The sequence below is a fragment of the Sesamum indicum genome, linkage group LG3, assembly GCF_000512975.1.
Source record: "Sesamum indicum cultivar Zhongzhi No. 13 linkage group LG3, S_indicum_v1.0, whole genome shotgun sequence".
Taxonomy (NCBI): domain Eukaryota; kingdom Viridiplantae; phylum Streptophyta; class Magnoliopsida; order Lamiales; family Pedaliaceae; genus Sesamum; species Sesamum indicum.
The window spans coordinates 5,961,178-5,984,718 of record NC_026147.1 but is presented as its reverse complement, the minus strand read 5'-3'; the positions used below and the strand labels follow the sequence as shown (position 1 = coordinate 5,984,718).

The 23,541-nt window shown below is 37.2% G+C and overlaps 6 protein-coding genes across 8 annotated transcripts in view; 2 read left to right on the top strand and 4 right to left on the bottom strand.

Moving 5' to 3' along the window:
- LOC105157495 lies at window positions 2,507-4,280 on the top strand. The gene has a single exon (XM_011073899.2). It carries the CDS (start codon window positions 2,783-2,785, stop codon window positions 3,875-3,877), a length of 1,095 nt encoding a protein of 364 aa, XP_011072201.1. The 5' UTR covers window positions 2,507-2,782; the 3' UTR covers window positions 3,878-4,280.
- LOC105157493 (pentatricopeptide repeat-containing protein At4g02750-like) lies at window positions 5,816-9,635 on the bottom strand. Its single transcript, XM_011073898.2, has 3 exons — window positions 7,099-9,635; window positions 6,945-7,016; window positions 5,816-6,370 (listed from the first exon to the last, which is right to left on the bottom strand). The coding sequence occupies exon 1, from the start codon at window positions 9,565-9,567 to the stop codon at window positions 7,510-7,512; it is 2,058 nt and encodes a 685-aa protein (XP_011072200.1). The 5' UTR covers window positions 9,568-9,635; the 3' UTR covers window positions 5,816-6,370; window positions 6,945-7,016; window positions 7,099-7,509.
- LOC105157348 lies at window positions 11,033-12,801 on the top strand. The gene is made up of 2 exons (XM_011073751.2): window positions 11,033-11,532; window positions 12,565-12,801. The coding sequence occupies exon 1, from the start codon at window positions 11,142-11,144 to the stop codon at window positions 11,487-11,489; it is 348 nt and encodes a 115-aa protein (XP_011072053.1). The 5' UTR covers window positions 11,033-11,141; the 3' UTR covers window positions 11,490-11,532; window positions 12,565-12,801.
- LOC105157347 (organic cation/carnitine transporter 1) lies at window positions 12,921-15,469 on the bottom strand. 3 transcript variants are annotated; one of them, XM_020692720.1, is made up of 3 exons: window positions 14,684-15,469; window positions 14,039-14,296; window positions 12,921-13,918 (listed from the first exon to the last, which is right to left on the bottom strand). In XM_020692720.1, the coding sequence occupies exons 1-3, from the start codon at window positions 15,093-15,095 to the stop codon at window positions 13,035-13,037; spliced, it is 1,554 nt and encodes a 517-aa protein (XP_020548379.1). In that variant the 5' UTR covers window positions 15,096-15,469; the 3' UTR covers window positions 12,921-13,034. The 3 variants fall into 3 exon arrangements, with proteins under 3 accessions (XP_020548379.1, XP_011072052.1, XP_011072051.1); XM_011073750.2 differs by having other exon boundaries at window positions 12,921-14,296; window positions 14,783-15,467; XM_011073749.2 differs by having other exon boundaries at window positions 12,921-14,296; window positions 14,684-15,465.
- Window positions 17,742-21,399, bottom strand: LOC105157492 (putative receptor-like protein kinase At3g47110). Its single transcript, XM_020692479.1, has 3 exons — window positions 18,672-21,399; window positions 18,081-18,495; window positions 17,742-17,986 (listed from the first exon to the last, which is right to left on the bottom strand). Exons 1-3 carry the CDS (start codon window positions 21,376-21,378, stop codon window positions 17,959-17,961), a joined length of 3,150 nt encoding a protein of 1,049 aa, XP_020548138.1. The 5' UTR covers window positions 21,379-21,399; the 3' UTR covers window positions 17,742-17,958.
- The window catches only part of LOC105157345, a 3,951-nt gene continuing 2,956 nt past the window's right edge, over window positions 22,547-23,541 (bottom strand). Inside the window, exon 4 of the mRNA XM_011073748.2 lies at window positions 22,547-23,275. Coding sequence (XP_011072050.1) covers window positions 22,802-23,275 — 474 coding nt within the window. The 3' untranslated portion in view covers window positions 22,547-22,801. The remainder of the gene's footprint in view (window positions 23,276-23,541) is intronic.

The window sequence follows — 23,541 nt, the reverse complement described above, 5'->3', positions numbered from 1 at the left end:
GCGGAAAAAGAGGGGTGGTAGTTCGCGATCAAGAATCGTTCAGACGGTGGTCGTGAACTTCAAATACTTGGATCTCCGCACCACGTTGATGAAAATGGCTGAGACTTATCTCGTTAGACTCGCAAAGAAGAGGCGAGTTGAACTATGGTGGTCCGTGACCGCCGTTCGTACGGACCTTGGCGAATCGACACGAAGAGGCTAAAGCGGTGAAGGTGAAAGTCCAATCTTTGTGGTGATCGAAACCTGAAATTGATTGAAGGGTTTTGTTCGTCTTGAGCTTGGGAGTCGAACGGTATATATGGCTCTCGATAATTTTGAGTGACGGTGGCGATTTTTTAGAAAGAAGATTGTGGTGAAACTAGGGCGAAAATGGATTGATTTTCTGGCAAACTGGATACTTTTTTGGCCAAAAAAGTCCCAAAATTGAGCAATTAAAATACATAGAGGACCAAATCCAAATCCTAACAAGTTAAAAAACTAAAACGGGATTTGACTATAGTTAAAGGAACAAAATTGCATTTAATCCATACATTAATGCAATCTATGTAATCATATATATATATATATATATGGTGGGATCCTAATTATAATTAACCATAACATTAGTGCTATGTTTTTGTCTACGTCTATTAATCATGACCCTTTAACCTACCTACCAAAATTAAATTGTCCATCTATATATATATAGGTAATTAAACCCTAGTTAGCTAGACAACTCCAATTTTGTCCTAACTAGGAATTATATATATATATATATGTTTTATATAGTGTGATTTCTTTTTTCTACGATAAATGAAAGATATTATAAACTAGATAAATCTTCCGATAGACGTTCAATACAATGAAGAGGAAGATCCGTATGACCTTTAGCAAAATTAACAGCAGAGCGTGCTAGAGAATATGCAACACAATTTTCTTGTCTACGAACTAAAGGAAATGAGCAAGAGAAAACATGGATAGAGTGTGAAGATGTCGTGGATTAGAACTTCCATGGAAGACGAGTAGCCTCCGCTATCTACCAGTTGCATGATAAGGTTAGCACAATCTCCTTCGACAACAATTTTGTTCCAATAAAATCTAAGTCCTAAGTCGATTGCTGCTGGTGCCGCCTATGTTTTAGCTATTTCTGGACTGATAGTTCTACGAAGACGTTGTGATCCGCCTCGATCACGTTTGACCACGATCAACGATCATGACCTTCCCACGTCACCAATTTGGATCTGTTATCTGAAAATAAAACAAAAAACTAGTCGGGATCGTCCCGACGACAATACTCCGATGCTTAAGTCAGATACTTGGGTCGAAGGTAAAATGCTGGCGATCTAAATAAGTGAGTAATGTGTGTAGAATGTGTACATTCCCTCACTGTGGGTTGGAGTATTTATAGACAATGGGGACTGGGGCCCACCTTCGGAACATGTGTCACCTCCATGCTAACCCATGCAATGACTAAGTTGTTTCTTCGACAGACACCTGTTCGAGGAGTATTGTGGGTTGGATCCGGGTCCGCTTAGCCCGATTGAGACGTCATCAAGCCACAATATGCCACATATGATTCCACAACCTTGGCCTACGACCTTGTAGATGTTCTTTTGCTCTTCGATTAACGACCTACCATGCGACCAACTGGTAAAGCTTTGTTTAATCTCCTCTTTCTTACGACATCCCCATCACGTTGGGATAGCTAGGCTAGGCAAATTGTTATGATCTCGAGTAATTTTATATAATCGACTCACTTAAAAAAAAGAATGATCAGTCTTTTTAATTGTAAATTGAATAAAATCATGTAAGATTTGTGACAAATAATTTAAAAGTAACACATTGATGTCTATTGTGAAATAGCAACATTAGTGGATTTTGACTCACAGACTAACTTAATTACTATTAGATTAATGAGTTATCTCATAAGATTTTCCAAGACAACTATTGGATTAATACTAATTAATATTGGCCAATTTCAGGGTAATTTTCATAATGTTTTAAAAAATACTTCATCTGACAGCAATGCTCAATTTGACTATTGATTTAAGTTACATCACTGGTATATATATATACACAAAGTCATTTCTTACAAAAAGACCACCAAAATATCTCCCATTACTTAACATTTCTATAATGTCTATTTGATGAATGATCAGCCCATTACCAACTTCAATCTTTTTACTCATATCTCTTTCTATTTTGGTATTTTAATTAGAATATCAATCCTAATTTTCAATAATATTAACTAAGCAATTATATAATTAAGAATCGTCGAGAAAAATGAAGTTTATTCCTGTTGTGTTTTAAAAAATAAAGCAAATTATCCCTTATCTAAACCATTGATAGCTGTTACAATTAACAGTTAACGAATCTCGTAATTAGGAAACCTTAACTTTGTGATTAAAACTGAGGTAATGTCAAAGACTGGAGAAGTTGATGAGAAGTGTACAAAAGCCACAATATTTAAGTCCCACCCTTGTAAAATTTTAATGGCAGGTCAACAAGATGGTTAGAGATGTTGCTGATTAGGAAAGAAAAAAAAGTAAACATAATCAAGAAAAAGGGACAAGAAGGGCCAGGATTTAATCAGAGGATGTAATAATCAGCTTGTTCAGTACTTAAACCCCTTCTTCAGCTGTTGCTCTCTCTTTTGTGTTTTTAACTTGCAAGTTCTTGTAATATTCTGAGCAGTTGCTAGTCTGTAAAGACAACAAAAGACAAGAATGTCTGCTCTCTTTGTTGTCTTTGTGGAGGAGTTGTACTGAGGCCAGGTCTAGCTTCAAAAGGGCGTTGGTTGAAAATGGCATTGTTGTTTGTGGAGAGTTTGCCACAGAGCAATAGCAGAATGCTGAAGGCTTCCATTAAGGCCTTGGAGCTGCTGCTGCTGTCAGCAGGGCTGATTTCTACTCTTGTGATGGTGAAAGGGGCTGTTGTGCCTTACTCATGTGAGATTGTGTTCCCCAGCTTGGTGGGATTCTGGAGTTGTCTCAGCTGTTTCTTGTCTTCTCCTCTATACATTTGCATCATGATCAACTTCATGATTGTGTTGATAGCTGCCTCCTCTGCTTTCCACCACCGCGAAAACGAGGACGAATATGGTGGAATTAAGGTTATATTTGATGACCATGATATGCAGTTTGCTGAATCATTGGTAGTTTCACCACCACCGTCAAGGGATGTCGGTGAAGTCACTCCGCCACCATCACCACCTCGAGATTACACCGAGGTGACAGAGGAACCACCAGCAACACCAATATCAACAACAGAAATTTGGCCTAATAGTACAGAAGAAAATCTTAGTGAAAAAGCCACACTTTCCTCTCTTCATGAAGTCCTCATTGCAGAAGTCAATGAAATCAAGAAAATAGCATGTTCACTTAACTCCACACCAGACTTGTTATCAGATTCCATTAAAGAAATAATGGTTACTACAGATTTTCCTCCTCTTCCAAGAAAAGGGAAGGAAGTGTTCAAGGAGGAGGAGGAAGCAGCAAGCGATCTCTCAGACTACAAAGAGAACGAGGATGAAGACACACTGGACGCGACATGGAAGGCGATAACTGGAGGAGGACAGCAAAGGCCTAAGAGAGAACAGCTGAAAAAGAGCGAAACGTGGGACGTGCCTCCAAGAAGAAGCACTGCTTCGGTGCAACGCCTCGACTCAGAGGAGTTGCTGCCGTCAACCCCTAAATGGAAGGAGCTGAGGAAAGCTGTGACTTTCAATGATGCAGTTTCTGTAACACGTCGAGGAGGCCTCAGGAGGGATCCTTCGATGAGCATCACCGAGCTCAACAAGCAATTTGAGGCCTTCATCAAGAAATTCAATGACAGTATAAGGTTACAAAGGCAAGAATCTCATAAAAGGTTCTTAGAGAAGTTCAACCAAGGACTCTAGGTCTCAGTTTTTCATTACATGCAAATACAGGTATTTCTCTGCTTCTTGATTGTCTCTATTTGACATAAGATGGCCATTGTAAATTAGTCATCAGGATCTCTACCATCTGACATCAACTACATACATGTATTTGAAGAATTTGGCAGTGTTCAATATTAAAGTAGGTGTTGTTGTTTAAATTTCACAAAGATTTGTATATTCTAAGTGCAAAAATCCCATTTCTATGGCAGTGCAGCAATCATTGGTATTCTTGTGTTGAGTTCTATTTATAACTTAGCAACTGTTTCAGTGTCTAAGCTAAAAAAGTTGAAAAAAACAGAGAGATTGTCTTTGAAGGATATGTTGGCTCTCTTTGTCTGGGCTGGATAATGTTTGATTAGGATTTGACACTGGACAGGGACCTCATCTTTGATATTGCTTATGGCTTTATTAAGTTTTATTTTTTTTATGTAATTGTTTATCATCTTCGTCATTTGAGTTTCAATATCATCTTTCTTATTCATAGTTAACTATTTTATTATCAGTTTGATATATTTACTTTATGAACTTTACTAGGAAGTTTGAACCAGTCAAAATTAAGTGACTTAATTGATTTTTTATTTTCAATTTTCTTTTGTAATAGGGACGTATCCTATTTTTTTAAGTGCACCCACGTCGTCCACGTGGACAGTCAATATTTATCTTATTATTTATTAATTTGATAAAAGATAGTTATAAAAATTATAAACATGTTATAAACTTTGAATCGTTTTGAAAAATGTAATTTGTAAGAACTATTAATTTGTTTAAGAACTAATATTGATGCGTACCAGAAATTTGGCCACACCACAAGGGTCGAAAGATCTTTAAGAAAATTTTAAGATTATCGAAGGACTAGCCCTGTAAAACAGAGGTTAGCACTCCGATACTTAAGTCAATAATGATTTAAGAAGAAATAAAAGGAAAAACTTGAATAAAGTTAAAATAATGGTAAAATATGATGTGAGAATGATAAATATTCATGGAATGCAAAATATAGGCTTGAAATATGCTAAAAACCGAGAACGAATGGTGCAATATGCAAAAAGCATAAATATTACTTTGACACCCCTTCTACCTTTTGATAATTACAGAAACACCCTTAAGGGCATTTCTGTTGTTGAAAAATTATTTTAACAGTTGACCTAGTTTATAGATGTATTTTTGGATTTTAAAGGCTGTCAGGGTGGTTTTTGTAATTTTTTAAAAGATAGGAATGGTTTGTGTAAAAGACAGTAGGTGAGTGGTGTGTAAATATAATTATCCCTATTATAAATGATTAAAAAATCATATAACATACACAATAATTATATCTCAAATGCTCAAATTATATTTTAATTTATCTTACTATAAAAAAAATGTTCACTTTAGATGATAAGTGATTTAATTGATTCTCTTTTTTCTTTTAATCTACGTTACTCTTTAAAATATTCATTTTATATGACAATTCATTTAATTGATTTTCATTCGTCATTTTATCTATTTTAATATGTTAAGTGATCTAACCAATTCTAATTTATATTTATGCCAGAAAATTTCTCAACATTAAATCGTTCCAGTTTTCATATTTTTTTTTTTGTCATCTCATGTTATATCATAGGAGTATTTTTTATCAAGTAAGTACATTATATTGTGAATATAATAAACAAAAAAAAAATGACTAAATAACTATAATGGGAAAAGCAATAAATATTAGTTAATAGAAATTAATAAGTATATCATTTTACAAGATTAACTTAATCCAATAAAAAAGAGAAAGAAACTTTTTAAGTGATTCACACTTTTATATAAAAAATATAAATACAGATAGATATAGATAATGTTTGTAAACATGATTTAGCCATGGTTCAATAATAATTTAACATTTGTTTACAGTATGTTTGAACAGTATGAATGTGAAAAAAGTAGAGTGACTTGAGATGATGAGAAAATGCTTTCACTAAAAAGAATCCACTGGGCTTGAGAAATCAATTTAGGCGAAGTAAGAACATACATATGTTGGACCACTCCAGTCCAGCCGTAAGCATCCCATGAAAGTGCAATTGCTGGACCCAGAAAGAGGCTCGCTGTTGGTTAACTTGGTGTAAGCATCCTATGCCGCATACTTACAGGTTCTTCGATTAAATTCCACTTGAGTGATCATAGTTGCCTTTGCAAAGATTCCAGCAGCCGGAAAGCCTGAAGCTGGGAGACAGATTGCTCTCCAATTCTATAAGCCGCTAATGGAGAATTCAAGGGTGACCAGTGGATTCTACAGCCACCAGATACTTTCTGGCAGTGCCGCAGCTAGAGATACTTTCTCCCCACGCGGCGTCTCCCCTAACTTCTTAAGAGTCGTCTTACTCTGCTATCTATGTGCCTGATATAATTTCCTTCACCGCAGGATCTGTGACTCCAACAGCTTCTGGTGAGACTTCCTTCTACTGAGGGCAAGATGGTACAGGACTCATCCTATCCCAGCAAAATCACATAAACCTGACAAGAAAAGTTAATAACTTAAGCTCAGTGTGAGTGGATAGACTCCAACTGGAATACCTCTGCATTTTCTAAATTATAAATTCAATACAGCAACAGCCAACAGGATATACCAGTACAAGAGTCAGTTTTCAGAAGTTTCGAGACAAGCTGCCATACGCACAAGTAATTAATGCATTTACACTCAATGCAGTTAAGAAATGATTCTAAAATTGGAAGGGGTTTATCTTTTATTGATTAAAGTGTTCTGATTTGTCTCTCTTGAGTTTCAACCTATGGTTCCAAATGATTATTGTATGATCCACAGTTATCTTAATTACATAGAGATGACTAAGTAGCCTGCATAGCATGGGGGTAAAATAAGATGATTTCTGTGGCTGGATATATTATTGGTGAAATAGGACAAAACAAGGACAAGAGGAAAATCGGGGATTATATGGTAATGGGGAAGGCAAATGGTGTCTTTTCATATAAAAGTTCAAAATAATAATAACTAATAATAAAAAATTCACAAGTAAACCATCATTATCCACATTGCTCCGGAAATTCCATGATATTGAAGACTGCTGATCACCTGTTAATTGCAGACATAAAGGGGTTAGCTCATGCTGTCGTGGATCTTCACATCTTGCATGAACATCTATCCCTGAAAATTCAACCAAGACCAGATCCTTATTAATTATAAACACTCAGAGACTACACCCAAAAGACATGCCAACACATAATACCTCAAGAAAATGATTTTAAAACTCTTTCATAAAGTTTCTCAAACTTGAAAGTAATGCCTCCAATATTCTCTGCCTCAGTTTCTAGGAGCGAAGGTCAATTCATCATACTGGTTGATGTTCAAATCCTCCCTTGCTTACTCATTGAAAAACAAAAATCACCTAAACTTCAGATACATCCCCACTACCAACCTACCTTCTTCAATTCATCAACCTGATTGATGTTCAAATCCTACTTTGATACTCATTGAGAGACAAAAATGCATGAACCCCCATGGTTCTTGTGCTGATCACCTAAACTTCAGATGCATCACCACTACCAATCTATGTTCTTGTTACCTCTCAAATGCTACTTATCTTCAGTGAGGTTTAGAAGATGATTGAAGATAAAAAACTGACTGATCCATTCTCAAACTATAATACTGCAGGGATATTTGCAATTTCGTGACCAATATCTTGCATCTGAGGAAGAAGTTTCTCATGCAGCAACATGTAAATCTCCTTCATTTCAGAATGAGATCTGTCACCCACCAGAAATACGTGACTCTTGCCGTTAACTTCAATTTGACTGAAACCAGGCACTTTTTTCACTTCCCTTTCCTTCATTTTCTTTCTTAATTCTGAAAACTTATCCCACTTTCCAGATGCGGCATAAACATTTGCCAATAGCACATATCCACCAGAGCTAGCTGGCTCAAGCGCTATTAGCTCATCACCTATATGATCAACCAGCCCCTCATTTCCATGCAACCTACAAGCTCCAAGCAATGCCCCAAGAACTGCACCATCATATTTGTCTGGAGGCATCTCACGTACAACTTTCATGGCTTCATTCACCAGCCCAGCTCGTCCTAGGATGTCAACAAGGCAAGAGTAGTGCTCTGGCATAGGTTCTAAACCATAAGTCGTCATGGAGTCAAAAATCATTTGACCTTTCTTGACAAGGCCAGCATGACTACATGCCGACAAGACTCCTACTAGAGTAATCTCATCCGGTGTGTGTCCTGATCGTAACATCTTAGCAAATGCCTGCAGTGCCTGTAAACCAAATCCATGATTAGAATATGCCAATATCATTGCAGTCCATGTTACAACATCCTTTGCCTCAAGACTGTCAAATGCAGTCCGAGCAGAGGTAACATCACCACTTCTGTAATACATGGTAATCAGTGTATTAGCCATTGCTCTTTCTTTCTCAAAACCAAGATGCACAACAAGCCCATGAACTTGTAACACCCCAACCATACCTCTGCATGAAGTTAGTACACTAGTAAGACTTGTCTCATTTGGCCTAATGCAGCTATGAAGCATCCAAATAAAGTGCCTAAAGGCTTCATCCTCTTGCCGATCTTTCGCATACCCATCAATCATAGCATTCCAAGTCACGATATTTCTACCAGACATTAACTTAAAAAGCTCACTTGCCTCACCCATTCGACCTACATCAGTATAAGCTGTGATCATTGCATTCCATGCTGAAACATCCTTATTTGGCATTTGATCAAAGTATCTCCTTGCTAATTCAACCATCCCGTTTCTAGCAAGACCTGTGACCATAGTAGTCCAAGAAACAGTATTCCTCCAAGGCATCGAATCAAATAGTTCCTTAGCTTCATTTACTCTACTCTCATCCAAAAGCCCATAAATAATAATGTTCCAAGAGTACAAATTATACTGTGGCATCTCATGAAAGAGTTTGAGTGCCTCATCAACCAGATCATTCTCAACATAAGCCTTGATCATCGATGTCCATGCAACGACATTTTTCACAGGCATCAGATCAAAAGCACTTCGCGCTTCATCAATCAATCCATTTCGTCCTAAACCCAAAACCACATTAGTCCATGTAATCTCATTTTTTTGGCTTTCAGGCATTTCCCCAAAAAGCTTAAGAGCCTCGCCAACTCTCCCTAGTTTAAAATATCCTGAGATCAAACTAGTCCAAGAAAATGCATTCCTCTCGGGCATTTCATCAAATATCTCCCTCGCTCTATCCATTCTACCAACCTTAGCATATGCATGCACCATAGCAGAGTCCGCCACAATGCTACTCATACCATCAGGAATTTCATAGTAAAGCCTCTCAGCTTTCTGAAACTCCTCGTTCTTGAGATAAATACTGATCATGGAAGCATAAGACACCTTGTCTCGTTCCGGCATGCTTTCGAACAGTTTGCATGCTGCACTGACGTTTCCCCGACGACCCAGTTCCCCCATCCGTACATTATAATCGTAGGTTGAACTAAAACTGAGACAAGCGACTGAATCATCTTTCTTTTCAGATAAAGAGGAAAATCTGCTGCGTGACAAAATGCTGCTTTTAGAGTTGGAAGTTGCAGTGGCGCTGGTGGTGTAAAGTTCTTGAAGGGTCCGTCTATTCTCATTACACAAGAAAGAAATGCATGTCCAAAGCACGGGGATGTTATTCTGCACCGTTAAATGCAGTTTCCATGATGATCTGCCTCCGATCATCCCCCGTCACGGCGCGCTTGAGTTTTGCAGAGCTACCCGATAAAGAAAGAGAGTATAATGTTTTGAGAACAAAGTACAGCCACCTCTATATCTGGTAAAAACAATTTGTGTCTTTGTATTTTTCGAGACAAGATAAAACACACTCAATTTTTGTTTTTGTGTTTTTACACCTTATTTGCGTGTTTTTCTATTTTTCAACTTTCTATATATAATATATATATATATACGCATTTATATATATACATAATATAAAACAGACATGATTTGATAACAAACAGTAATTTGTGTCTCCCAAAAATACAACATTAAAGATAAAATATTTATATATATACATATTTATATATAAATATATATGATTTGACAATGAACAGTGATTTTTGTCCCCCAAATCCCAACATCAAACCTACACCACTTATTTAAAAATATTTTAAATTACCCCAAAATACAAATCCAAAAATATCATTTATTTTCAACACACACTTATTTTTCTCTATTTTTCTCTCTCTATCTCCAAAACACAAAACAAAACACTCAAACTACAAATCCAAACACAGTGTACAGTTTTGGTCCTCGTATATTCCTACTAATTCATTTTCAATCCCTAAATATATTGAATTTTTATTTTAGTCTTTCAATTTTCAAAATATTAATAGTTTCGATCCTTAGACCTAATAATGATTGTATTGCCCTTTCAAAGAAAACATATAGTCCAATTATCTTTTTCTTCATGTTAATAATAAAGCACAACATGCTTTCAAAAATAAAATTAAGTCTCCATAAATTTATGCACTAAAAAAAATTACTATTGGCTACAATATTAATGACAAAGGTAATTATGGTAAATGACTATTATTAACTACGGTTAAACAAAACTGATGCGAAAAACTAGTTTTTCCACCGTGAAAAAATTAATTAAGAGCCATGGTAAAAAATTTTGTCATGACTTTTAGTTATAACAAATGTTTTAGCCACTTTCGCAAAAACCACAACCAACAACTGTTGTGCAGCCGTGGTCAATAACTGTTTGTTATGGCTAGTTGCTATTAACCATGACAATTTAACCGTAGTTAAATATTATAATTCTTCTAGTAATACTTTTCATTGACCGCCTTGTTCTTTGGGTATTTCATGTCCTCGATTTTATAGATTTTTTCCAACCACATTACCCGAGAATACTGAGGACTTAGAATACCCAAAAACAAAACAGTAAAAAAAATGTATGAATTTATGAAGGCTTAATTTTATTTTCGAAAGCATGTTGAGCCTGATTATAAGTATAGAGAAAAGATAGTTAGACTATATTTTTTTTTTTTTGAAAAACAAAATAGTCATTAATTAGATATAAAGACTTAAACTGTTAAAATTTTAAAAATTAAAAAACTAAAATATAATTTTAAAAATAAATTAATCACAATATATATATAAGGAGCAAAGCTGTAATTGTCCCTACTTTTATCCAAGATACGTATGCAATACAGATGTAGACATATATATATATACACACACACGGAGAGAGAGATTGCGAGGAGATAATCTCTGTTGAGAAGGTGAGAAGAGTTGAAAATAAGCTAGGAATGTCGGAGGCGTACGAGAGGGTGAGGGGCGGAAGGCTGGCGTTCAAGGGCGGCGAGCTCGCCACCCGCGACAAAGGCATAGACAAGAAGAAAAAGAAGAAGAACAAGAACAAGAACAAGACCGCCGACGACCCCGTTTTGTCCGAGGACCCGAGTGCCAACGTTTTGGATTCGGGTTCGGGTGCTGGGGAGGTGTACACGATTGACGCCGCGAAGAAGATGAAGTACGAGGAGTTGTTTCCTGTCGAATGCAAGAAGTTTGGGTACGACCCGAATGCCAAAATCAAGTCCGTTGAAGATGCTTTAGATGATCGCGTCAAGAAGAAGGCTGATCGTTACTGTAAATGAATTGAAGCAGTCGGCTTTTGCTGTAGCTATGCTTCTTCAGCTGGTACTTAGAAAGAATTGCTTTTGCTGAAAAAAGTTAAACCAATTTGCTTCCTGGAATTTAGTTTGTCAGTGACTCTGAATTTGATTTCTCCTTGTTTTCATTTGCTCCATGAATTCAACTTTGGCTTGCCTTGATTTAATTTCACTTTGCTTTTCACTTAAGCATCTTAATTTGGGGTTTCTGTCTGCTTTGCTTTCTGAATAAAATTAGGGTTTCTTTTCTTGTTCTAATCTAATTGCTGTTGGTTCCGTCTAATTGATTGATGTTGAGTGTTTGGCCTGTGGTGAACCTCAATTGTGTTACTGCATGGAGAATTCTGGAGAAATTTAGTGCAGAAGTGTTTGATATAAGGAGCTTTCACAAGGGGAAAAAAAGTTCATCTGTTAGGCTGGCTCCTGGAATTGGATATTCATAGTGACTATTTCCTGTTCTCCTTCATTTTATCTCAGTTGTGTTATTCTGTTATATGTACTTTTAGGTTGTATTGGATTTAGTTTTCATGAAATTTCTTTCTTTCTTGAAAAATATTGCAATATCATTATTATATTTGATATTTTAGTTTTGATTCTTGTGTCCAGAATTGTGTTTGGTTGATTACTCTAGATCGAGGGTTGCATCACTTCTCTTTGCTGTTTTTGCTTTTGATTCTTGATTGCCAATTTGTGTTTAGTTGATTACTTTATATGAAGGAGATATCATTGTGGATTCGTCTGTAACTTTTGATATTGACATTGTTGCTAATGAGGCTGAGTTTGGGTTTCACAATATTTTAACAGAATAAGCAAGAAATGTCGTAAATCTGTTGATTGTTCACTTGAGCTAATGGCTTTGGGAAAGTTCAATCGAAAAATTGGTGGCAGGATGTATTAGATTGCAGTGAACTTCCATTCTATACTGCAATTATGTTGTTAAAGCAGCCGATTCCTATCCTTTGTTGTATTTGTGTTCTTGATCCAGCTTATTAAGTTGTTGTTGAGCAGTGACTATATCCTGATTATGAATGATGGGAGTACCTCTTGTTGCTTCTTGCAGACAAAGGAAGGCTGGAGAAGATTTGAGGGTGTTGATCATCGAAGTATGCGGCTCAGAAGCTGGCATTTGGTTGTATTGTTCTAGGTTACCTTGAAGTTCCCCTTGGCATAGTTTTACGAGACCAGGACATGTATAATTACAACTGTTATGTACGATCATTCAGAGTTCTATTCTGAAGTGCATGCTTTCTTACATCCTAACTCGTATTGCTATGTGAATTACAGGATATTCAGTTGAGTAGATGTAATAATTTCTTTGTGTAAATTGTCATTTGTAAGCATTTCAGAACTTATTCTTGGAAGTGTGTGCTCTTCTTCCACTAATGCTCCAAACTATGAGTTGCTAATGCTCAGGTATTTCAGTATTTGTTATCCACTTTAGGAGAATAGGCCAAAATTTTGGAACTAGTACAAATTTAGTCAAGAACATAGACTAATATTTGGCATTTCTTCAAGGAGTTCCTACAGTTTTTAATCATACATTTTCAATTCTACCTTCTTGTCAAGGTCCCTCCCCAATTCTCCAGACTCTCCACGCCCACAGTCCAATCTTTCTTCCTCTTCTTGTTGCTCCAAGGTTTCATAGAGAGGAAAATTCCTGGTTTCAGGCAGCCACATGCTGAAGAATCCACTGACAATGGATAGCACCCCAAATACAAGGAAAGAAACAGATGGACTCAATCTCCCAAACACAACCACCAGAGAAGAAACTGAAGCCCCCAACATCAGTGTCTGCCGCAGCATAGAAACAGCAAAGTTTCTGACATTTGTTGGGAAAAGTTCCACACAGTAGATGTACAACACATCAAATGCAGTTGAAACAGCCATAAAACCGAGTGCCTCGATCATCAGCTGAGGCAAGCTCCCTCTTTCTGTCATTGACAATTTATCCACATTCTTGTCTTCTGTGCTTGAAAAAATAATGCAGGAGATGCAAGAAATCCCGGCGAGAACTGCTGATGAGGAGAAGAGCAGGCGACGATTCATGAAGCTCAACAGCACGCTGCCTATGAAAACGGCTGGAATCTCCATCATTGCATTTATGGCAACGGCGAAATAGAGGTTGAAGTTGAGGTTCTCAACATTGAGTTGAACCCCATAATACACGAAACCAATCCCAAAACCTGTGAGCATGACCATGGACATCCTCTTGGCAGCCCATCTAGTATTCCACAGTTTCTCAATGGTGGAGGTGTTATTTTCTCCTTCACCTGCAGCCAAGTTTTTCTCATTGCCAGATGGTTCTAGGAGAGAGATATTTAGAGGCAATTCCTTCCCATTGATTCTTGCATATCTTTTCAACACTTCAAGAGCTTCCTCACTTCGACCTCTGCGAAGAAGCCACCTTGGGGACTCTGATACAAAGGGTAGAAGTATAAAGATTGAGTAAACAAGAGGGATAAATGAGATAATCTTGTACAAGTTTCTCCAGCAAGTTCTGGTTGGATAAGCAATCAAGGGAATTGAAAGGAACCCTGCTGCAAAGAAGAAAAACCCATATTGGCCTACTTGGCCACGCCATTTCCGGCCAACGGCTTCTGTGGAGAGGACAAGGCAGCATATGCCAATGCCCGCCCGGGAAAATCCATTAGCAAAACGGAGAAGAGCATAAATCCATATATTGGGGGAGAGCGAAGTGAGGAAGATAGTAGCAGAAGTTAGAAGACATGAAATAAGCACTGATCTTTTCCTTCCCAAGAATGCATCAGCCAGGCAACCAAAAACTGCGGAGCCTGTAGGGCAGATAAACTAATCACTTTATGAGTACAATTCATTTAAACGCGTACACTTTTTCTTCTTGGTGCATGGCTGCATGCTAAAGTAAAAATGTAAGGTAACAGGAATGACTGCTTATTATTTCTTTTTGAACTCAGAGCCACGAGTTGTTTCGAATTGATAGAGAAGGCAAATAGAAAGAGCACTTGGAGCTGTGAAGATTTAGAATCAAATGAGAATTATCTCAAGAATTCAAAGAAAAGATGAACCCAAAATGAAAATATAAAAGTAAATAGGGATCAAGTGATATTATTGAAAATAATCATTTTAGTCAAATCTCGTCTTAGTGCTATATTATCTAAAATAGGCTTATTGCTATTTGCTAATATGCAAAATGAGTGGACCTATAAGGGAACCAAGAAAGTAGACTGATGCTGGGAGAGCAGCAAGAAATCTGCGGTCACAAACCAGCCCCCATTCAGCAATTATGGAGCTTGCATTACCATCACTCCACTCCCAGGTCCCTGGCTTCAACCGACAAACAGAAGCATCAGCACCAACTCCACCACTCTGCCCGCCAGTACCACCACACTGCGGGGCAATGCAGCGCCACGACTCCGGCTGTGCATCAGTGAAAATGGTGACAAGAGTGCTGTGGGCATCAAATATCCAAGCCAGTGACACCAAGAAAACCTGTAGAAGCTGTGAGAATCCAAATGATCCCACATATTCCTCCACTACTTCATCCACCGTTAGCGGCAGTTTGTTTCCAGCTGGACTTCGCTTTTTCACAAGCCCTCGTCTTTCTTCATCCATTTCTGCACTTCCTAATAGTGTTCTATATTTTATTTTTCTATGATCACTCTATCTCCTTCTGTTGTGGCCCTTTTACATATAGAAGAAGAAGAAAACAAAAAGAAGAGGTTACCAGCAACAAAGTGTGGGAATTGGGATTACACTTGGCTGTTGTAGTGTCCACCTGCCTTGGCTTGGTAAAGTGTTGTTTGACGTGTTGATCCACTGAGAAAAGCAGGCTTCTTGAAGGTGGCAATCTGAGTAAGACAGAACTAGGACCATGCTTTGTTAAGTGCACTAACTATGAACATTGTCTATGTATATTATATTACACAATTACACACGATAAGCTCTAGTGTTTACTTCTTGGTAGTATTGTTTATTGATCTTCTACACAAATTCAAAGCTTGGAAGTTTTACTCTACTTTTCTTTCAGTAGAACGATTGGTGCTTTTGAAGTGGGAGCAGAAATGAACCCACACTAAATATCATGATGCTGATTTGATATTACTACGAACGAATCATATGTTAGTGTAGTTCGTTTTTGTTTTTTTATTCAGGACAAGAAAATCCTTCTCGAGTTTGAGCAAAGCATGGTTGATTTGTGTGAGTGTAATAAGGTAAAACTTTGGGAAGCGTGGCTGAGACTAGCAACTTAAAAGTGCATTTGATAAAACCATGTATATTTAAAGATGTGATAATGAAGAGAAAATCAAGAACTCATGCTTGCAATCAAGTTCGGTTTTGATTTGGCAAAATTTTGATTGTGCTTATCTTCTATATTGGCTTTTAGTTAGTTTTTGTAGGGAAGTTAAGTATGCATTTACAGAAGAAACTCAAGGAGGAATAGGAAACTTCACTTTATTCATTTTTGCAGCAGTGAGTTTTTATACTATACAAAAGTAAAAGTCAATACCATTCCAAGATTTGAGATATGTTCCCTGTAGTTGCAATGTAACACCCCCTACAATCTCAATCACCACTAATTATCGTACACTTTTCTTATTACAACTCCTTTTATGAGATATTTTCAGTTATCAATATATTATATAAACGTCTCATGAGATTATAGTTACATTCAAAAGATAATATTTACTCTCCTCAGACGTCCTCGTTTATAAAATCCCAAAAAAAATAACGCAACAACCAGCTATACAAGATTTTAAACGCAAATCGAGCCAGAGACTGGCATATTTCGTATTCTCACAACAAAAGTCTTGATTTCGAATGTCACGGCTAACTCACCTTTTCGCAATAACAGCAGGACTGAAAATCTAATGTGGTTAGTCAGTTGACCTAGTTTCTGAAAAGGATGTGGCAAGGAATGACTGGCCTACTCAGTAACTATAGCCAAGCAATCTATATATACATATATACCTCGCAAGTCAAACATAATACAATCATATCAACCAACTAATATTCGTCAATAATACCAGTAGATATAGGATATCACAAATGCTTATAACCATATATCGTTCCCGACATAATAGTGACATTTTAGTTTATTTTCTTAAGGCCTTACTTAACCAAACTGGAGTGCATCACTAATTAGCTTTACCGGTTATCATCCTCATCTCAATCACAATTTTTTTTTTTTTGCTCGATATCACACAACGTACAACTCGTATAATACTCCCTCAACACTGATACCACATAACACACTACTCGTATAATATCTCCATCACCAATCATATAACACAACACACAACTTGTATGATATGTCACATTATCTCCATTGATCAATAACAACACTTGTCATCAATCGTATCATCATATGTATTAAAAATTTGTGAATGTTACATGCAGCCTATGTTCAGGAATATCACATGCATTTACAAAGATCTAGTACATTAAATTACAAAATAGTAAAAACAAGGATGACATAGTCTAGTGCATAGCTTTGGATCAGCAACACTTTACTAGAACCTTCATCAGTTTTTGACTGTCCAGATATCTGTTAAAACATGGTGGCTATGCATAACAAGTTTGTCATACATTATTAAAGGATTAATTACATTTTGTCATCCAAATTATGATTATTTATATATTTGATATTTAATTTTTTTGTGCGTGAACTTATCATCTCAAGTTTACGAATTTTGTACTTTGTCATTTATAACTGTTTTTCAATCAAGTTTTTTGTCGGGAGAACACCACATGCGGTGTACATGTGATATTTAAGGGTTATGTGATGTGATATTTTTCACATATGCACTGTATATAATGTTTTTCTGATAAAAAAAAATCATATATGACAAATTGCAAATTTCTCAAAGTTGATATGGTGATACAAAAAAAGTTTCGAAGATAAAGTGTAAAAAATAACATAATTCGAATGATAAAATGTAATTTACACATTATTAAATCCAATTTCTGTTTGGATTTTCTGTACATTTCTTGACAGTCCCTCTTTAAGTAGATGAAAAAATGAAACCCAAACCACAACAAGACCATTAATTTATATTTGAATATTCATAACATATATATGTCCAAAAATCTAAAGAAACAAATAGTGGTAGCCTGCATCATGCATTTGTCCTAGAAAACCCCATGTAAGTAGAAATTGTATGAATGATGGGACTTGGCAATAGATGAGGTGTTGGTACTGAATTTCTCAACTTCTTGGAATGATCAAAACTCTTCCTGATCTTTGTTCTTTGCCAAATGTTTACAGGAAGAATACTGTGACACCAAATATTTCACATGCTCTTATTAAGATGTGACAGAGATGAGCATTTTTAACATAACATAGTTTTTCTTCTATTTTACAGCACTTATAAGTGGGCACTATTTACCTAAAAACTACAATCATTATACTACAATAACAATACAGATCAAGAATGGATGGAGAAAATGCTTCAGATTTGACTCTTCCCTTCCACTTTCAAACTGCATCAACAAACTCTATGGACCTAAAAATGAAAACATAATATTAGGATGGCTCTGTCTGAATGCATACAGGTTTTCAGAAACAAGATAGTTAAAAAATAGAAATACACAAGTTACCTGCTGCTCAGTGTCTTCTTCTGCACTTCCTTCATTTCATTGTCAACAAACGTGTCTCTGATCATTGACAATTCTTGATAGACTTGACGCATGGTCATCCTGTCTTGTGGTGATTCGGATGAACATGCAACTCCTATTTTCAGAATGTAAATCAAGTTCTCCCGCTGTTCACTTGTTAAATAGCTCCAACCTTCCTTCCACGTTTCAGCATTTCCTGTTACTTCTTCACACAAAGCTGATTTGTCAAGAATCTCGGTGACCCTTTCTGGTACTGCCATTTTCACGAAAAGGTGCAGACTCAAGTTTTCGGTAAATAAATTGTCTGTTGGTCTTTTTCCAGTGAAAATCTCCAGCAAGAGTATCCCAAAACTGTAAACATCTCCGAGAATGGATGGCTTTACTCCCATGCCATACTCTGCAAAAAGTTTTTTGGTAAGTTCCACTAATGCATGAGGGCAAACAAATTTTCTGTAGCAAATTTTTGAAAAGATTGTTGTTATTCCTAGCCCTTTTTTAGTTAGATATGCTAGAACTTGAATTGGAATGGCCAAATTGAAAATGATCAGAAGAAACAATAATGTGACTAGTTACCTGGAGCTGCATATCCAATGGTTCCCTTGATACCAAGTGAGCTGAACTGGTTTGCATTTTCTTTCACGTTGAACTTAGGAAGGAGACGAGCCAAACCGAAATCACCTACATGGGCAGTCAAGTTGTGATCAAGAAGAACATTTTGAGGTTTTAGATCACAGTGGATCACCGGTGTTTGGCATTGGTGGTGGAGATAATTCAAAGCAGCAGCTACATCGGTTGCAATGTCAATCCTTTGAAGAATGTTTAAATGATTATGCCATTGTCTCTCTTCTTCTGGATGCAACCATTTGTCTAAGCTCCCATTAGACATAAACTGATATACGAGAGCTTTAAAATCGTTGCCATGAAAATCAGTACTAGAACAGGCAGTTATAACCTTGACAAGATTGTTGTGCCGGATATTCCTCAAGGCTTGGCATTCTGCTATGAAGCTTTTGAAAGCTCCTTTCTGTCTGAGATTGAGAACCTTTACTGCTACTAATGTTTCGTCTGAGCTGAGCGTGCCCTTGTAAACGGTCCCAAAACTGCCAGAACCGATCAAGTTTCCTGATGAGAATCCATCAGTAGCATTCAGCAATTCTTCATAGGAAATCTTGGGGAAGAAGGTCAAGGATCTGGATGATGACAATATTCTTGGCACCTTCCTTCTCTTCTGTACCCAGCAAATCAGAAGAAGAAACAAACACAGGGTTGCAAATGATACAGGTAGGACAATTGCCAAGATTAGTTTGAGAGCTTTTCGTCCATGTTTTCGCTGGGTTCTTGGAGGTTCTTGCTCAGGGCATCTTGTGAGATTCAACTCTGTGATTCGACCACAAAGCTTGGGATTTTCATGAATATCTGTTGCGCTGGCATTCAAGAATACTCCTTCTGAAGGTACCTCACCCTCCAGGTTATTGAAAGAGAGGTTGAGATACAACAAAGAGGGCAGAGTAGCCAAGAAATCTGGAATACGTCCTGAAAGGTTGTTGCTTGAAAGGTCCAAATAACTAAGGGTACTCAGGCGAGCTAAATTTGGAATTGTCCCTTGAAATGAATTGGCTTGCAAGAAGATTATGTTGAGGCCCAAACAGTTGCCTATACTGTCTGGAATCTGACCAGAAAATTTGTTGTAAGAAAGATCAATTTCAACAAGACGGCTCATGTTTCCAACTTCCTCAGGAAGGGGACCAGTGAAGGAGTTGTAAGACGCATTAAAAGACAGAATGGATGGCATACCAATAATTTCTGGAGGAAGGATCCCTGTGAGATTGTTTTGAGCTACAGAAAAGAAAACCATTTGCTTACAGTTTGTCAAGGATAACGGTATCCCTCCTTCGAACCTGTTATCGAACAATAATAGCCATAACAGGCTAGTCATGTTTCCAAAGCTAGATGGTATTTTGCCTGTCAACTGGTTAGAGGCCAAAACCACTCTTGCTAAGTTGGGAAGACTACCCAATGAATCTGGAATAGTACCATTCAGATAATTGAAGTTCATGTATAGTGTGTTTAAGTTTCGAAGATTTGAGATCTCTCTTGGGATGCTTCCACTGATGAAATTCCCTTCTAAATAGAGCTCACTCAACTCAATGGACAAATTTGCTAGTGAAACAGGCAATATTCCCCCAAACCGGTTATCCCCAAAGTGCAGCATATTTAAGTTGCTGCAGTTTGTCAGGGCAGTGATAAATTCCAAATCATCTGGCTCACCATGTCCAAGAAGATTGTAGCCCATATTTAAGACCTGTAAATCAAGTTTCGCCAAACTCAGAGGCACTTTTCCAGTGAAGTTATTGTGTATCAGGTCGATGTTATAGAGATTTGAAGCATTTGAAAACGAATCGGGAATAGGTCCAGTGAAGAAATTATAAGCCAACCATATCCTCTGGAGATTCGGGAGAGCAAGTCCAATGTTGCTCCTCAGATGGCCCGTCAGGTTGTTGAAAGATAAGGATATGAACTCAAGTGAAGTCAAATTGTAGAGTGATGGAGGAAATTCACCGGAAAGATGATTTACCGACAGCCTAAAAGTTCGTAGGTGCTTCAACTGGGATATCGTACTTGGTACCTCACCGTACAAATAGTTATATGACATATCCAGCTCCCACAGAAAAGTCAAGTTTCCAAGAGAAGAAGGTACAATACCTGTGAGATTGTTGCTTCCAAGGTACAATGTGATGAGCCTGGATAATGATCCCAGTTCAGGTGGAACAATCCCTACCAGTTGGTTATGGTCCAGTGCCAGGTTCCTGAGTCTGAAATAGTTCGACAGATTAGCTGGAATTTGCCCTCCGAGGAGATTATAGCTCATGTTCAAGGTATGAAGCCATCCAAGATTACCAAGTTCTAGTGGAATCCAACCACGAAATGAATTTTGTGAAAGATCAAGAACGCCAACAAAAGAAAGATTTCCCAAGTGGGGCGAGATCGTTCCAGCTAATCTTCGCCCTGTCAGGTTCAAACCAGTAACTCTTGGTGGGATTTGCAAGCCACATGCAACTCCATTCCAGTTGCAGAAGTGCAACGAATCATTCCAAGAGGCTAAGACCTGTAGCGGGTCTTCGGTTATTTGGGACTTGAAATCAAGCAATGCAAGTTTGTCAGTCTCGTCTCCAGGTACGTCTGCTGCTGCTGCATACTCTGGAAATGGAAGATCAAGAAGCATGCAGCATATAGAAGCTGATATTATTAACGGAATGAGTATCATGATGGGGATCTCCATTTTAAGGTAACCTTCAACGTGGCAAAGTTTCTATCTCTCGAGAGTTACGCAATTCTAAGCTGGAAATTTATAACCATTATGTCTGAAGTCTCAGAAGCTCAATATATGAACGAGGAGATTTTGAGGAGTACTTGGAAGATTAAAGCATGGTTATTGCACCAGCCAATGTTTGACTAACCATGCTTTTTTCTTATAATTCTTGGTTCAATCTAATGACTGAAAGACACTCTATTCTCCAAAACTACGTCACAGAAAAACATGATGGTGGAAACAACCCCTTCATTGGTTAAAAACTAAAGTCATTGACCTTCTTTTTATTTTTGTTGTTTTCGTTTTTTTTAGTGGGGGACTACGTGAAATGCCCAAAGATACTGACCTTTGCAGAGACTAACCGATATTATAGTATAATTCATTTTTCCCCCCTCCATATTGAATATTGATTTAGCAGTTCCCCAGAAAATTCTCAAAAGGCTGGACTTGATGTTTTAATAGCTTTGGCATTGACTGAAGTAAAAATAATACAATTTCTCTCCTCAATCATATGTAATGATAAAAAGAATTAAGTGATGAAAATGACTCATTTCCTTTATTTTAGCACCTTGGTCCATATTTTGGAAGTAAACTTGTGAATAAGTCAAGATAATGATATAAATCCGATGAAAGGAACAGACCATATTAGTGATGTCAAATTGAAAAATGCTTGTCACAACTCACTTGATCGTTTACTTTCACGTTATTTGTAGAAACGTCCCTCTCAGCACGGCTATTGCTGACTTTTTTACTTAAGAAAGTATATCATCTCAACATTTATAAACCATCGAACAAAATGAGACAGTATTGCAATTTTCTCAAGAATGTGACTTGGTTTGCTTTTGTTTTCTGGGTGTCCTGATAGCAATTCTAAGAATGTAAGATATTGTATTTCTTTCTAACCAATTACACCATGGAAGAAAATCTAGCAGAGTTGCCAAAAGCAAAGGAAATCTTGAATGTTTTGGAGTATTTAAAGCAGTACGGATGAACTCAGAATTGTGATTTCTATTCAAGCATATATCACTATGCTAGCAATTGTTTATGTAGAGTGATGAGGCAACATAGTTAATCCAGCAAGTGCCCAGGATAAATAAAAAACTTCAACTCCATGAGCATAAATCAAGAAGAGACAATCTGATGATGAACCCTTTTCCCATTTTTCCTTTTTCCTTCTTTCACAGATCTTTAAATTCGACATAGTGTTACAATATATTAGCAAACACTCTACAAAGGTTCCAGCATACGAGTTTTGATACAAGTACTTTCTTTCTAGAGCAAAAATGAAATTCTCAGCCATGTCTTGCTCATCTTAAGAGGACTTCTGAGCAAGAATGACCTCTTTAGATATGACTCCACAAGGATAAAGATGTTAGAGCACGAGTTTGAGGCATTAGCTCGCCTGAAAATCCAAGAAAAGTCGCAATTTATGTAGAAGGAGTTCATGGGTTCCATATAGAGGCTTACCACTAATGATCCAGTCCTTCTCAAGAAGCCCTGCTTTCCCACTGTTCAGCATCTCATTATGAAAAGCAGAGACGATGCAGTAAATTGAAGTTTTCAGTACATCAGCCAACGAATATGCTTTGGCGTACAGTGGACTTCCTCTTATTTTCCCCATGGCACCAGATGTAGACTCTCTTCTCCCAGTGTTTATGGTGGCCCATTTGATTCCTGCAGGTCCCATGAAATGTGCATTCTGTATATTGGTCTTCTTCCCCATGAGAGTTTCAACAGCTAATAAAGTAGATAACAATGTTGAGATTACAGCAGCATTGCTTCCTGAGAGTTGAGCAACACCAAACCTATCCTCCTTAAGAGACCGTGCAGTTAGTGAAGCAACAATCCGGGCACACCATGCACATAACTGCATGTCATTCAGAACTGAAATTAGTAAGCCATTGCTAGATGGTATAAAGACTGAACAATAGATTAGCTGCCCCTTCTCCTTGTATCATTCTCTGTTTAATATATCCAGATCAATGTTCTTTCCAGGGTAAGTTGTCTTCTTAACAATGTCACATGAATGATTATTAAATCATAAATAAAAAGGCCCTTTCTGATAACTATGTAAAACTATATACAGCTGAAAATGTCTTTCTGATGGCATCTTTTGAAATACCAATTTACTCT

Coding starts and splice junctions, on each gene's coding strand:
- LOC105157492 (XM_020692479.1), bottom strand. CDS start 21,378: ATGGAGATCCCCATCATGATACTCATTCCGTTAATAATATCAGCTTCT. Junction 18,496..18,671: donor CATTGGATATGCAGCTCCAG/GTAACTAGTCAC, acceptor AACTTTTTGCAG/AGTATGGCATGGGAGTAAAG. Junction 17,987..18,080: donor AAGAAGACACTGAGCAGCAG/GTAACTTGTGTA, acceptor TTTCATTTTTAG/GTCCATAGAGTTTGTTGATG.
- LOC105157495 (XM_011073899.2), top strand. CDS start 2,783: ATGGCATTGTTGTTTGTGGAGAGTTTGCCACAGAGCAATAGCAGAATG.
- LOC105157348 (XM_011073751.2), top strand. CDS start 11,142: ATGTCGGAGGCGTACGAGAGGGTGAGGGGCGGAAGGCTGGCGTTCAAG.
- LOC105157493 (XM_011073898.2), bottom strand. CDS start 9,567: ATGATCGGAGGCAGATCATCATGGAAACTGCATTTAACGGTGCAGAAT.
- LOC105157347 (XM_011073749.2), bottom strand. CDS start 15,095: ATGGATGAAGAAAGACGAGGGCTTGTGAAAAAGCGAAGTCCAGCTGGA. Junction 14,297..14,683: donor CTTTCTTGGTTCCCTTATAG/GTCCACTCATTT, acceptor TCTGCCCTACAG/GCTCCGCAGTTTTTGGTTGC.